This window comes from Phaseolus vulgaris, chromosome 1, assembly GCF_000499845.2.
Source record: "Phaseolus vulgaris cultivar G19833 chromosome 1, P. vulgaris v2.0, whole genome shotgun sequence".
NCBI lineage: Eukaryota > Viridiplantae > Streptophyta > Magnoliopsida > Fabales > Fabaceae > Phaseolus > Phaseolus vulgaris.
In genome coordinates, this window is record NC_023759.2 from 36,505,020 (window position 1) to 36,518,852 (window position 13,833).

The following is a 13,833-nucleotide window of genomic DNA, read 5'->3' on the forward strand; positions in this document are numbered from 1 at the left end:
TTTTGGTTGCACTTTGAGAATTTTACGAATCAATTTTGTCGTGATTGGATCACATGTTTATAGGAAAATATATCAATCTATATATATATTAGCTTCAAATCTTAATAATTATTGAAGATAAATAATAATAATAATCATCTCTTATAATTAGTGAATTTAAGTAAAAATTTATAAATAATAAATAATACTTTTTAAGTTAATAATAATAATAATAATAAAGAAGATTATTAGTTATCGATGTTATAGACAGAGTTTAAATATATGTAAAGTCAATTTTTTTTTCTGATATATTTACACCGTATAAAACATATACTTCACATTGTAATAAATAAATATTTTTATTTTTTTTAATTTAAATTATTATTATAATATTATAATGGTTTGTGAAGTGTATGTCTTTTAATTTTTTAGTTGTTAAAGATTTTTTTTTTGTTTAGTTAATATTACCGTAAATGTAAGGATTGCTGTGAGTGATCTTCATAAGATGTAGAAGGCAGTTGCTTCCTCCACTGGCGCCGACAAAATTTTTAAAATCTTATTATGTCCTTTTATTTTTTTATTTTGAAAAACGGTCTAGGGTAAGGTGCAGAGAAACTTGATTTATTTTTGTGATGGTTTGAGCTGTAGAGGAGGTGCTTTTAGTGTGGTTATGGAGGGACGTTTTCACTCTGAGGTCCGATTGACATTGTTGTGAGGTAAGAACATATTTAAACTGGTTTTTCGCATTTTGTTTGAGCTAAGGTGGTCCTAATTATCGTTATCCAGAAGCCTGGTTATTACCTTACGGATGCAAGTGTTCGAAATTCATTATTAGTCACTCCAGATATAGAAATCCGTAAGCAATTAACATTTGCAGTTGAAGCTTCCGGACACCCATGTCTGTAGTAGAAAAATGACTTAAGGATATGATTATCCGGAGTACGGTTCTGCATCTGGATGTACATATCCGGAATAGTTAAATGTGTTTCGGATTTGGGGATGTGGAAGAATATTTTTTGAGTTATGGATTTATATATCCAGAAGCTAAGTGATATTTTTTTTCCAGCTTGTCAATGGATACAACGGACTCATACATGGGAATTTCAGGGGAGATTGATGTGTGGGATGAATTAGATGATGTTGATATGGAGCAGTCAATAACTTATAATGGGTTAGATAATGAACATAGGGCACATGAGTGTAGTGAGGCATTTACTACAAATGAGGTATGGTAAATGTTAGGCTTGTGAATGTTATTTTTATGAATGATTTTAAAATTTGGCATATGTTATTGTAGGTATTTCGTGATCGAGATGAGCTGTTAGAGTGGGCGAGAAGTGTTGGCTATGGTTATGAGTTTGTTATTGCTATATTAAGGTCGGATACATGGACGGGGCAATGAGGAAGGATGACCTACGTATTATTAGGTTCTGAGAGAGGAGGTAAATACAGACGATATAAAAAATACTTAGATATCAGTCGAACGGGAAGTAGGGAGTGTGAGTGTCATTTCAGATTGCGAGGCAAACCAGTCAAAGGTGGTCAATGGTGGATGATTGAATTAATTTGTGGTTCTCACAATCATGATTTGGCAGAGACAATGGTGGGTCATCCGTATGATGGAAGGTTAAATGTAGAGGAAAAGGTTATGGTTGAGGATATGACTAAAACTTCAATGAAGCCAGTAAATATTTTACTAACCATGAAAGAGAGAAATGAGAAGAATGTCACAACGATAAAGCAAGTTTATAATGCAATGAGTGTTCACCAAAAGACCACAACGATGTCACAAAACAAAAATGCAACAGTTCATGTTGTTACTGGAGCAAAACATGTACGTGCATTGGTGTAGGTGTGAAGATGTGTCAAATGTTGTGCAAGATATATTTTGGACACACCCAGATTCAGTAAAGCTAGTGAACTCATTTAATATTTTCATATTGATGGATAATACGTACAAAATGAACAAGTACAGGATGTCGTTACTTGAGGTTGTTGGGATTACATCAACTGGTTTAACTTTTTCCGTTGCATTTTGTTTACTAGCAGTAGAAAAGGAAAATAATTTTTTATGGGCCCTTGACAAACTTAAAGGGTTGTTTTTGAGAGTTGATTCATACCCTAGGGTGGTGGTATGTGATAGAGATGCTTCCTTAATGAATGCAATTAGAATCGTGTTTCCTTAAACTTATAATTTGCTCTATCGATTTCACAATGATAAAATTGTGAAAGCAAAATGTAAAATGTTGGTGCATCCAAGAGAGGAATGGGATCAAGTAATGCAAGCTTGGGGATCTGTTGTGGATTGTGATATTGTTGAGGCCTTTGAAGATTGTGTCAATGCTCTTCAAGTTGTATGTTCTTCATGGCCTATATTTGTTGATTATGTGATGGTTACATGGTTACGTCCACACAAAGAAAAATTTGTGAAGGCATAGACAAATAAGGTCATGCACTTAGGAAACACAACAAGTAACAGGGTTGAGGCGGCACACTAGAGCCTAAAGAGAATTCTTCAGAATACCATGGGCGATTTATGTTTCTGCTGGGATTCAATCAATAAGATGATTATTTTACAACATAATGCAATCAAAGCTTCATTCCCAAAGAGTCTGCATGTGGTCGGACATCGGTTTAAGGTTACAGCTTACAAAAAATTGTTAGGTTTTGTGTCAAAATATGTTTTGAACCTTATTGTCGAAGAGCTTGATAGGATTAAATTAGTGGGATTGTATAAAAGGTATAAATGTACTCTTACATGTACTCATGGTCTTCCGTGTGCGTGTGAATTGGCTTCGTTTGGTGTGGGTAGCATACCACTTAAATTAGTAGATGTCATGTGGACTCAATTAAGCTTTGAAGATATTGCAACTGAACAATGTTCATTTGAGTTGTCAATTGACATAGAGTTTGAGGTGATCGCAAAGCGGTTCAAAGACTTGGACGTTGCAGGTAAGGTTAACATCAAACTAAATTGCAAGAAATTGCCTTTCCAGAGAAGACATCTATTTACGCACCACATGCTAAGGTCAAAACAAAAGGTGCTGTAAAGATTACTCGTCTACCAAATTCATGAGATCAACTAAGCGAATCCCTTCTTATTTTGAACATGTGGATTTCTTACACTCACAACATGATAGTTGTTCGAGTAAAAAATCTAATGAAGGACACTTACCACAAATTCTACCACCAAAATCTAGTCCTCACCATCTTACTATTCATAAATCCAATCAAAAATTAAAATGGAACACTATAAAAGAACAAATAAAAAATACCATATTACTAAGTGCCCTAATATTATAACACAAATTTTAAGGGCAGAGATAGTAGAAACATCAATGATCATAAAAAACCACTGCAAAAAAGCCTTCTAGATCCCTTCATCCGCAGTAAATACGAATATTAATATCTGAAATTAATTAATACACAAAACCTTTCACACGAAGTCATCCGCAACACATAAATCACTTGCGGATAATAATATCCGAAAGTCAAAAATCACTTTCGCCTAAAACTATCTTAAACGCACAGGGCATGTTAAAACTGACCTTGTCTTCTCCGGTGGCTTCGTTCACTGTCGTCGTCGAACTCCCTCACAAACGATGTTTCAATGACCACAACCATGGATGTCCTTCGCTCCTGGGTTTGTGTTCATTGAAGGACTCGTTCAAGTGAAGCTTTTGCTGCCTCAGAGGAGAAATGCAAACAGAAATGAAGGTGGCGATGGCGGCTGCTGCGTTGGCTGCGAAAATGAAAGAGATTGGGGGTTGTGATTGGGTGCAAATTTCACTTAACCTAATTTCAATTTCATTAACGACATTTTATTATTTTCGCATAATTAAATTATTTAGACGGGGTGCAGGGAGAATCAGCCGATGTAGGAATCACTTCATAGATCACAAAACAGATATAGTTGGCTTATAAAGAGAAGATGGCCCATAAGGGATTTGTCTTCTGGTGACTGCAACAGCAAACAAAATACCTATCACAATCCTAAACCAGAGATAAAGCTTTGTGATTATCTTTGTTACAATTTTAATGGTAGATTAAATCAATCTCTCCCATGGTTGCTGTCCTCCGGGGACCTACTGAGTAATTAAGCTGCTGAAAGCACTATTTGATAGGAAGCTAACTAAACCCTACTTACTCTTGGATTCCTAAATAAACATAATCAGAAATATTTTTTATTGTTACTTGATCATGATGACCCTACAATATCATCATCCAACAAAAATATAAACCACAAATATTATAAATATTAATTTTAATTTGCAAACAGAAGGAACTAAAATAAAAACAAAATATTATAAATATTATTTTTAATATTCTATTATAATCTTGTAAAATCCTTAAGCCACTTAATTTTCCTTCTCTTGGGCGTATTTAACCCGTAAGGTGGAGGAAGAAATAACCTTACATATATTTAGTGGGTCAATTCTTCCTTCTACCCTGCACTTTATTCTCCTACTAATATATTTACTAAAATACATTTTTCTATTACTAGAAAAAAATTCCTCGCTACTTTTAAAATATGTCAAACATCTTTCGAATTGTATGTTTTGTAAACTGAAACGATTTTCTACATTAAAGTATTCAGAATTATATTTCAAATTCTAAATAATGCAATTTGAAATATTTGTAATCCAAATATTCTAATACCATATTCCAAATTCCAAATTCTCAGATTAAACTACAATTCCAAATTCCATTATTTTTTATAACAAAATATACGAGAGAGGTAAGAAGAAAAGAGAGAAAAGTATAAAATAATTTTATTAATGTAATAAAACATAGTCTAGCTAAAAATGTTATAATATTTTACTGTGTAAACATTAGGTCTTTATTATATTAAGAAAGTTGAAACCATTTTTGTACTATATCAAGGGCCATGAGACTGGATCGAAATTCGTTCTTTATGAATTATGATTAATGTATATTTCTTAACAGAAGCAAATAAACAAATTGAAGCTCGCATAAATCCAAATTCAATGTCGAGATTTCATGTAAGAACTCTTCTGTCTTAGAATTGCATCACATACGTTCACTGCATCTAGATTATCTTTGACATTATGCACCCTAACAATATTAGCCCCTCCTAAAATACCAGCTGTGACAGAAGCGATTGTAGCAGGATCCCTCTCGGCTGCAGGACGAGGGCAAATTTCACCTAAAAACCTCTTTCTCGAGGGTCCAATTAGCATGGGAGCATGAGAGATGGACAAACTTCTTGTGCCAATCTCTTTTCTGATATCAGGTAGTCCCCAGAGGATTTCCAAATTGTGTTCTGTTTTCTTTGAGAACCCAATGCCAGGGTCAATGATAATCCTCCATGCTGGTATTCCTGACATCTCTGCCTCTCTGACCCGTGAGTATAATTCTGATGATATTTCTTTACAGACATTATCATACTTCAGGTTTTCACTATTTTGCATTGTAGATGGGTCCCCCCTCATGTGCATTGCAACATAAGGAACATCAAGATCTGCCATGACCTTAAACATGTTACTATCTAACTGCCCAGCAGATACATCATTTATAAGATGAGCCCCGTTACTCACTGCTTCTAAGGCAACTTCAGAGTAGAAAGTATCCACAGATATGAGCTTTCCTTCAACCTCGGGCATAGACACTACAGCTTCCAGGATTGGTATTAATCTACCTAATTCTTCTTCAACAGAGATCCTACTTGCCATCGGCCGAGTAGATTGTGCCCCAATATCAATCATATCTGCTCCTTCTGAAATCATTAACCGAACCTGAGAAACAGCAGACTCCACAGACAGGAAATTTCCACCATCACTAAAACTATCCGGAGTCACATTAAGGATCCCCATGACAGAGGTTCTCTGCGACCAATCAAGTAAACCATTTGCAACAGGAATTACCCTGTACATACCTTCCTCTCCAATAAGGGACTCACTGCCTAAATCTTCCCACAATCCAGAGAGTCCACCAGAATGGCCTGAAAATGAATGCCAGGCAGCAACTGTGTCACTATCAATAGCTGATCCCAATAAATCCATCAAGGGAGCCATAACAAACGGCCTTTCCCAAATTCTTTCATGAGGTACAGTGAGGATATCAGATCTGATTTTATATTTACCATAGAATAAAATGTCTAAGTCAATTGGCCTTGGACCATACCTTATACCATCTGTTCGGCCCAAGTCCTTCTCAATTCTTTTTAGCGTGGACAATAATTCATGTGGACCAAGTTTAGTAACAGCTCTAACTGCAGAGTTGATAAAGCGAGGTTGATCAGTAACATATGCCGGCGCTGTCTCATATAGGCAAGCATGTCTTGTGATGTTAATGCCTGAGTTCTTCATCAATTTCAAGGCTTCCTTAAAGTTATGCAGCCTGTCACCTACATTACTTCCCAAAGCAATTACTACTTCCTCTTCTTGTGAGTGAAGTTCCACGGAGGAATTTGGAGTTGTGTGGAAAGTGGAAAAACTGAGTACTGCAATGAAAATAAAAACAATATGGTAACTGGGTTTAATTGATTATCCAAAAATAACGAGCTGTAATTATTGTTCTTACTTTCACACACAAGTAATGATATACATGGATGCTTCAAAATTCTGTATAAAAGCTTGATTGCATTTTCTTCGAACTATGTATATTTTTTCTTTAAAAAATAAAAGGATCATAATCAGAACTTACATTTAACTTTTTTTTTTATTTAAATTTTATTACAGTTGTGCTTTTACGATAAACTTTTCAAGAGAATAGAGGCCTATAATCAATAATCAAGGTTCTTAGAGAGAGTCTATAGACTCGTGCAAACTCCCCAGACTTGTAAGGCTGAACTTCATATAAAAAATAGATATAATATCTCTAAATAATATAACAGTCTCACTTTCACACATTTCAAATTTTCAGCCAAAATGGAATGACATACCCAGAACGGAATGACAGACCCAGAGTAGACAAACCCATAACAGAATGACGAACTAGAACGAACAACGAACCCAAAGGAGACAAACCCAAAACAGATCGATGGATCTGGGAAACGAGAAACCCTTACCGTGAATCTGTTTGGGAGAACTGCTGAAAGAATTTATCTCGGCATTACTAAAATGTATAATATTCTAGGGGTAATTCCATTAACTTTCTACATTTCCATCCAAGTATAAGTTGATGGTGATCTTTGGGTTTAAGAATCTTCATCTAACGAAAAACCAATTCACTAACATAGGCATATAATTGTTTACTACTATAACAGCTTCATCCTCAGTTGCTTTCAGTATCAGATCATAGGAAATTCAGTTCACACGAGTTCAATTAGTTTACATTTACCTTTAGGATACTTTCCTGCAGCAAAAAGCTTATGCCTGGACGTCCCCAGATACTTCAAAATACTCATCTGAGGATAGACAAAGTGTATATTAAGGCAGTAGCCCAGCCATTGGTCACAAGGGTAAAACAATACCATAAAGAGTTCACATTCTGCTAGAAAATCAAACATCTACAGAAATTTCATACAACAGCAGTTAAATGCAGCCAAGAAACATCATAGTCATTAAAATTGCTTACTTCCGTTAAGATGTAACATCGAAAAACAAGATCCGAAAGTCTATGAGACATATCATCAAACAGCTTCCATTAAATAAGCAAAAAGTGATAACCATGCCTACCTCGCAAACACCCTTATGAATCTCTAAGGTCTGTTGCAATGAAATCTAACGGATGCGGTCACAGTCTCCAAAAACTTTAATTAATGTTGTTGAGTGCAATTTAGAACCGTTAGCAAAGAAAACTTGTTTCTGCAAGATATTAATTTGATGGTTATTTTGTGACTCTTAATTACTAAACAGTATTTACAATTTAAAAAAAAGGTAAATATCATTTTAACTACAAACATGAATATTGAATTATCTTTTTTGAGTAATGTACCAGACAGTCCGGAATGATTCAATCATGCGGTATCCAAAGTTGTCCAACCAGATAGAATTAATGTATTAAAATAAGATAAACTCACTACAATTTCCATTTCCAGTAATATGTGATAAATTTGGCAATGTTTAAGTAAAGATGTGATAAATTTGATAATGTTTAAGTAAAGATATATATTGAGTACGATTCATAAACAAAATAATCTACTATAAATACCATAAATAAGCATCATTATTATATAAGAATAAGATATGCTTTCATTAATACACCATTCATTCTAGTACAACTACAATACTTATTTGATTGTCGGGTAACCTTTTATATAGTCTGAAAGTCACTTCCAATCGAATTTGTTAAACGAGACAGCAGGATTTTTCAGGGTTTATGCAGAACGGAATGGCGATGACTCAACGTAGGGTTTACCAGTAAGCTCAACAAGAGAGGTTTTCTCATTTGCTCTTCTCCCTTTCTCGTTTCACTGATTCTCCATTCTCTCTTGGCAGGAATGTTTTGGACGGAATCAAGGGGAAAGCTTCTTTGGTTAGACTTTTCTTTTCGATGGAACTTTCTTATTGTCATATAAATTTGATTTGATATTCTGTTCTGACTTGTGTAATACCTCAAATTAATAAATTAAGACATGATACTGTAACTAGAACCTCATTGCCTTTAGAGGACTGTTTCTTCCTGCACCTCCATATCTTCTTCTCGTACCTCCATACACAACATGAAAATACATTTTTATCCTTCTTGTGCCACCCCAAAGAATAACTTCCGGATTATGTAATCCGAAAACGCATTTAAAAAAAGACTTCCGGATTACATAATCCGGAAGTTAAAAAAGACTTCCGGATTATGTAATCCGGAAAGTAATCATGCATTTGAAAAAAGACTTTCAGATTATATAATCCGGAAGCTAATTACAAATTTGAAAAATAACTTCCGGATTATGTAATCCGGAATATTACAGAGGGGCATTTTTGGAAATACGAAAAATCTATGGAGGTGAGAGAAGAAGGTATGGAGGTGCAGGAAGAAGCAGCCCGACAAGATTGTTATTATTGTCATATTTAATATTAGGGTGTTTCTTCCTGCACCCCCACATTTTTCTTCCTGCACCCCCACAGTCTTGTGCAAAGACAAAATTGCCCTTTAAAATTTTTGAAATTACAAAATTACCCTTGATGTAATAAAACCCTAAAAAGTTAAAATGATGGTCATTTGTGCGTGGTGGCCGGCCGTCTTCTTCGATAGCACAGGTCTTCTTCAGCAGCAATCTCTTGCAATAGCTTCTTCTTCCAAATCTCATCCATCTCTCATTCATAAAGGTACATTCATGTGTTTCGGATTTTGGTATCCGTTTTTTTCATGGATTGTTGTTTCCGTAAATATTATTTCACATTCCAAATCACAGAATCCGGTAAGTTTTCGAATTTGGGGATCCGGTAGTTTCCCGGATTTGTGGATCCGTTAGTTTCCCGGATGTAAGGATCCGGTAGTGTTCCGGATTTAGGAATCCGGTAGTGTTCCGGATTTAGGTGAAGTTTAACACCCTTTTTTCTTTCATTTTCACCCATGTCACTCCTTAGTACTAATTCTTCAAGCTGTAAGAGAGGCATCCACTAGTCTTGGAGTTGAAATTAGTAAAGTCTTGTAGTTATTGTTATAACATCTTTACCATATATGCTTATTCCTTGTATATTTTTCTCTGGTTAGTTTGAAGTTTTAATATTTATTTCACTTTCCAGTTTTTATATTCCTTTCAAGGAATGAATCTGTGTTATTTTTAACTTCTTTCACTCCCTCATTGTTAAGTCTTCCGATGTGCTCCAAGGATGCTTCCATCACTCATTCTTTTTTATTTCTCTACCACATAATATATTTTCCTGAAATTGTTATACTCTGGGTGTTTGTGTTGATCTTAATTGCAAGTATTTAATGCTAATTCTGTAAAGTATATTCAATGGCAAGATGTGAATTCGTGGTTATCAGTTTTACAATTTGAATGCAAATTGGAATCTGATGCATCAAAACCACTAATTAATAGTTGTACAAAATGTTATTTCACATTGATACAGAATCCGTAAATGACGATACCGGACTACCCTGAGCTTCATTAACTGTAATAACATTTAGGAATCCGGTAGTGTTTTTTGCTTCATTTTCGGCAACCAAGGAAAGGTTCATCAAATGTTCATGTATACTTTATAAAAGATTAGAATTAGATGACATGTACACTGTTAGTGCAAGGTACCACATGCAAATTTCTGCAGGTTTATTAATATAAGTTGAATCTAACTTGAATGGTGTAATTGAACAGAAATGGTGAAGACTAGGGGAGGAGGTTCACAAGGTGATCGTCTACGTCCCACAGCCTCTGTTAGAAGAAGAAGAAGACATGTTAATGAAGATGAAGAACATGTTGAACATGAAGATGGAGAAAATGTTGATGTTGAACTTGAAGAAGCTGAACCCCAAATGGAGGTGGAGGATGAAGGCGCACCTGAAATAGAAGGTGAAGGTTATCCTGGAGGTCCACGGGATGGGACACTATTGACAGGTTTTGAAGACCATGTGGCCATGCAATTATGGAATGGTGTGGTAAGTAAATATGTTGTAATATGATACTTGTTCATTGTTAATTTGATATGACTTTCGTTCATTAAACTGTATATGATTTTGGTTGGTTAAATTAGGATCGAGGAGAGTTAAAATTGGTGTCTCATGGCCGAAAAATGAGTAAGATGGGTGCTCCTCATCCTCGGATACTACCTGCAGTGGAGTTGTCAGGTTTAGCTGCACTTATTGGGGCAAGCTATGACACGATAGACAAAGGACTGTTGTGTGCCTTTGTAGAAAGGTGGCACCCAGAGACAAATTCATTTCATCTGCCTGTAGGTGAGTTGACCATCACATTGGATGATGTGTCGAATTTGTTGCACCTCCCAATTATGGGGCAATTCTACACGTATCCGAGCTTGGATACAGCTACGGCGACCGATTTGCTTGTTGATTCACTTCGTGTAGATCGGGGAGTAGCAGCTGCTGAGACTCGTCATTGTCGGGGTGGACATGTGCGTCTAAGCTGGTTGAGGGAGATGTATGAGGACGCATGTACCAGGAGACAATGGACTGTTGCTGCACGGGCATATTTGCTCCACCTAGTAGGTTGCACCATCTTTGCAGATAAGAGTGCTACGTCGGTTAGTGTATCCTACTTGGGATTATTTGTAGATTTAAGGCACACCGGAGGATACTCGTGAGCAGCAGCTACTTTGACACACATGTATGAGCAGTTGGGAGATGGTTCCTATGCAAATACTAGACAGTTAGCTGGGTATGTCACGTTATTTTCATCATGGATATATGAGCACTTTCCGAGTATTGGACACCGACAGCTTCGGGATGCCTATGTTGAGGATGAGCCGCGGTGTATGAAATATGTGGTCGGGAGTAGGTTGTCCACACTTGCCTCAGTTCGAATGCAATTAGATAGCCTCTGTGTTGGTGCTGTTCAATGGATGCCCTATGAAGAGCATAGAGCGGTGCGTCCTTTTGAGTGGATTTCATTATTTTCAGGGTACATTCGGTTGAGGGGTTGTAGGCAGATGCATTTGCCTGAACGTGTACTCAGACAGTTTGGATATATACAGTGTATCCCTAGTCACCCAACCACCGTTCATCATGGCGATCCATCCACATCTGATATCGACCATCGATGGTTAGATTATAATGCTAACCTCGTACAAGGTGTAGTATTAGCAGCTGATGTTGGAACTTGTGTTCCTGCATATTTGGAGTGGTTCCGGTCTATATCACACCCATATATCATCCAGATGGCTGAGGATGATCGACCTCCGGTGATTACCCATTATGGACGACGTCAGGGCGGGAATGATACTATCTCTGAGCATCCCGCAGTGGTAAGAACTTATTACTTGCTTATTTAAATAATACATGCTCAATTGCAATTAATGTAATTTGTTTATAATTGTAGGGTCTTTGTAGAAGAATAGCATCCACCTTGCAGTTGATTGCAATTAATTGTAGAAGAATAACATTTTGTACAACTATTAATTAGTGGCTTTGATGCATCAGATTCCAATTTGCATTCAAATTGTAAAACTGATAACCACGAATTCACATCTTGCCATTGAATATACTTTACAGAATTAGCATTAAATACTTGCAATTAAGATCAACACAAACACCCAGAGTATACAATTTCAGGAAAATATATTATGTGGTAGAGAAATAAAAAAGAATGAGTGATGGAAGCATCCTTGGAGCACATCGGAAGACTTAACAATGAGGGAGTGAAAGAAGTTAAAAAGAACACAGATTCATTCCTTGAAAGGAATATAAAAACTGGAAAGTGAAATAAATATTAAAACTTCAAACTAACCAGAGAAAAATATACAAGGAATAAGCATATATGGTAAAGATGTTATAACAATAACTACAAGACTTTACTAATTTCAACTCCAAGACTAGTGAATGCCTCTCTTACAGCTTGAAGAATTAGTACTAAGGAGTGACATGGGTGAAAATGAAAGAAAAAAGGGTGTTAAACTTCACCTAAATCCGGAACACTACTGGATTCCTGAACACTACCGGATTCCTAAATCCGGAATACTACCGGATTTCTAAATCCGGAATACTACCGGATCCTTACATCCGGGAAACTAACGGATCCACAAATCCGGGAAACTACCGGATCCCCAAATTCGAAAACTTACCGGATTCTGTGATTTGGAAAGTGAAATAATATTTACAGAAACAACAATCCATGAAAAAAACGGATACCAAAATCCGAAACACATGAATGTACCTTTATGAATGAGAGATGGATGAGATTTGGAAGAAGAAGCTATTGCAAGAGATTGCTGCTGAAGAAGACCTGTGCTATCGAAGAAGACGGCCGGCCACCACGCACAAATGACCATCATTTTAACTTTTTAGGGTTTTATTACATCAAGGGTAATTTTGTAATTTCAAAAATTTTAAAGGACAATTTTGTCTTTGCACAAGACTGTGAGGGTGCAGGAAGAAAAATGTGGGGGTGCAGGAAGAAACACCCCGCAAAATGGGGCTGGTTTTCATGACCCGCACTGCGGGTTGGCCCGCAATAATGATAGATAAAAGGGGGACAACTACAATAACTACTGTGACTAACTAGTATTAGGGTAAAATTTCTCCCTTTTATTTCCAACATTACTCACTTATATATGTGACTGTTTTAGGTTAAGAGTTATGCGCCGACAGAGACCAATTACGTTCACATTTACTAACTGCCCTACCTATTCTATTGTGTAATCCTTTAGAATAAGATTATGTAATTTGGAAAAATATTCTAGTTTGTGTATTTACATAATATTTAGAATAACCTCAATTGAATTAGAATATTAAAATCAATATTGTAATACGATAACCTCTAAGCGGACCCAATAGGGAAGGGAGGAACTTACCACAGCAGTGGCGTCGTGCAAGACGGGAGTGATGGTCCACTCGCCTCTTTCCTGATCGCAAAACAAAGACAATTTGGTTGAGTCAATTCATCGAACACGTTAAGCGCAGTTAGAGACAAAAAACGTTGAGGACAAAGAGAGTGAGAAAAATACTAACGGAATTAGGGTTGAGGAGAGAGAGAACGCGGACATCGAGGGGAACAGAGGCCAGGGTTGAGGGTGGGATCGTGGTCCAGATTTCCGGTCCTTAGTTTCTCTTCGTAGACCTCTCGAGTACCCATTCCTCTCTCTCTGTCCTACTTCGATCTGCGTTAGTCACTGAAAAAAGGTTTGGAAAGAAGAAGAAGAATGAATATTCTCATTTTATTATCTTTTAGATCATTGTTTTCCATTTTATGAGATAGACATAAAAAGATGTTATAACTGACTATTCTTTAATATTATTTTTTTTGTAGTTGAATCATTTCCGGATCCTTACATACAAAAA

General features: G+C 36.2%; 2 protein-coding genes and 1 pseudogene across 2 annotated transcripts; 2 read left to right on the forward strand and 1 right to left on the reverse strand.

The window, feature by feature from the left end:
• Window positions 1-4,874: 4,874 nt before the first annotated feature.
• LOC137814036 (folate synthesis bifunctional protein, mitochondrial-like) lies at window positions 4,875-13,736 on the reverse strand (annotated as a pseudogene).
• On the forward strand, window positions 9,092-11,152 carry LOC137815331 (protein MAIN-LIKE 2-like). The gene is made up of 3 exons (XM_068618476.1): window positions 9,092-9,206; window positions 10,199-10,479; window positions 10,575-11,152. Exons 1-3 carry the CDS (start codon window positions 9,092-9,094, stop codon window positions 11,139-11,141), a joined length of 963 nt encoding a protein of 320 aa, XP_068474577.1. The 3' UTR covers window positions 11,142-11,152.
• LOC137815332 (protein MAIN-LIKE 1-like) lies at window positions 11,163-11,959 on the forward strand. Its single transcript, XM_068618477.1, has 2 exons — window positions 11,163-11,801; window positions 11,876-11,959. The coding sequence occupies exons 1-2, from the start codon at window positions 11,163-11,165 to the stop codon at window positions 11,957-11,959; spliced, it is 723 nt and encodes a 240-aa protein (XP_068474578.1).
• Window positions 13,737-13,833: the final 97 nt, after the last annotated feature.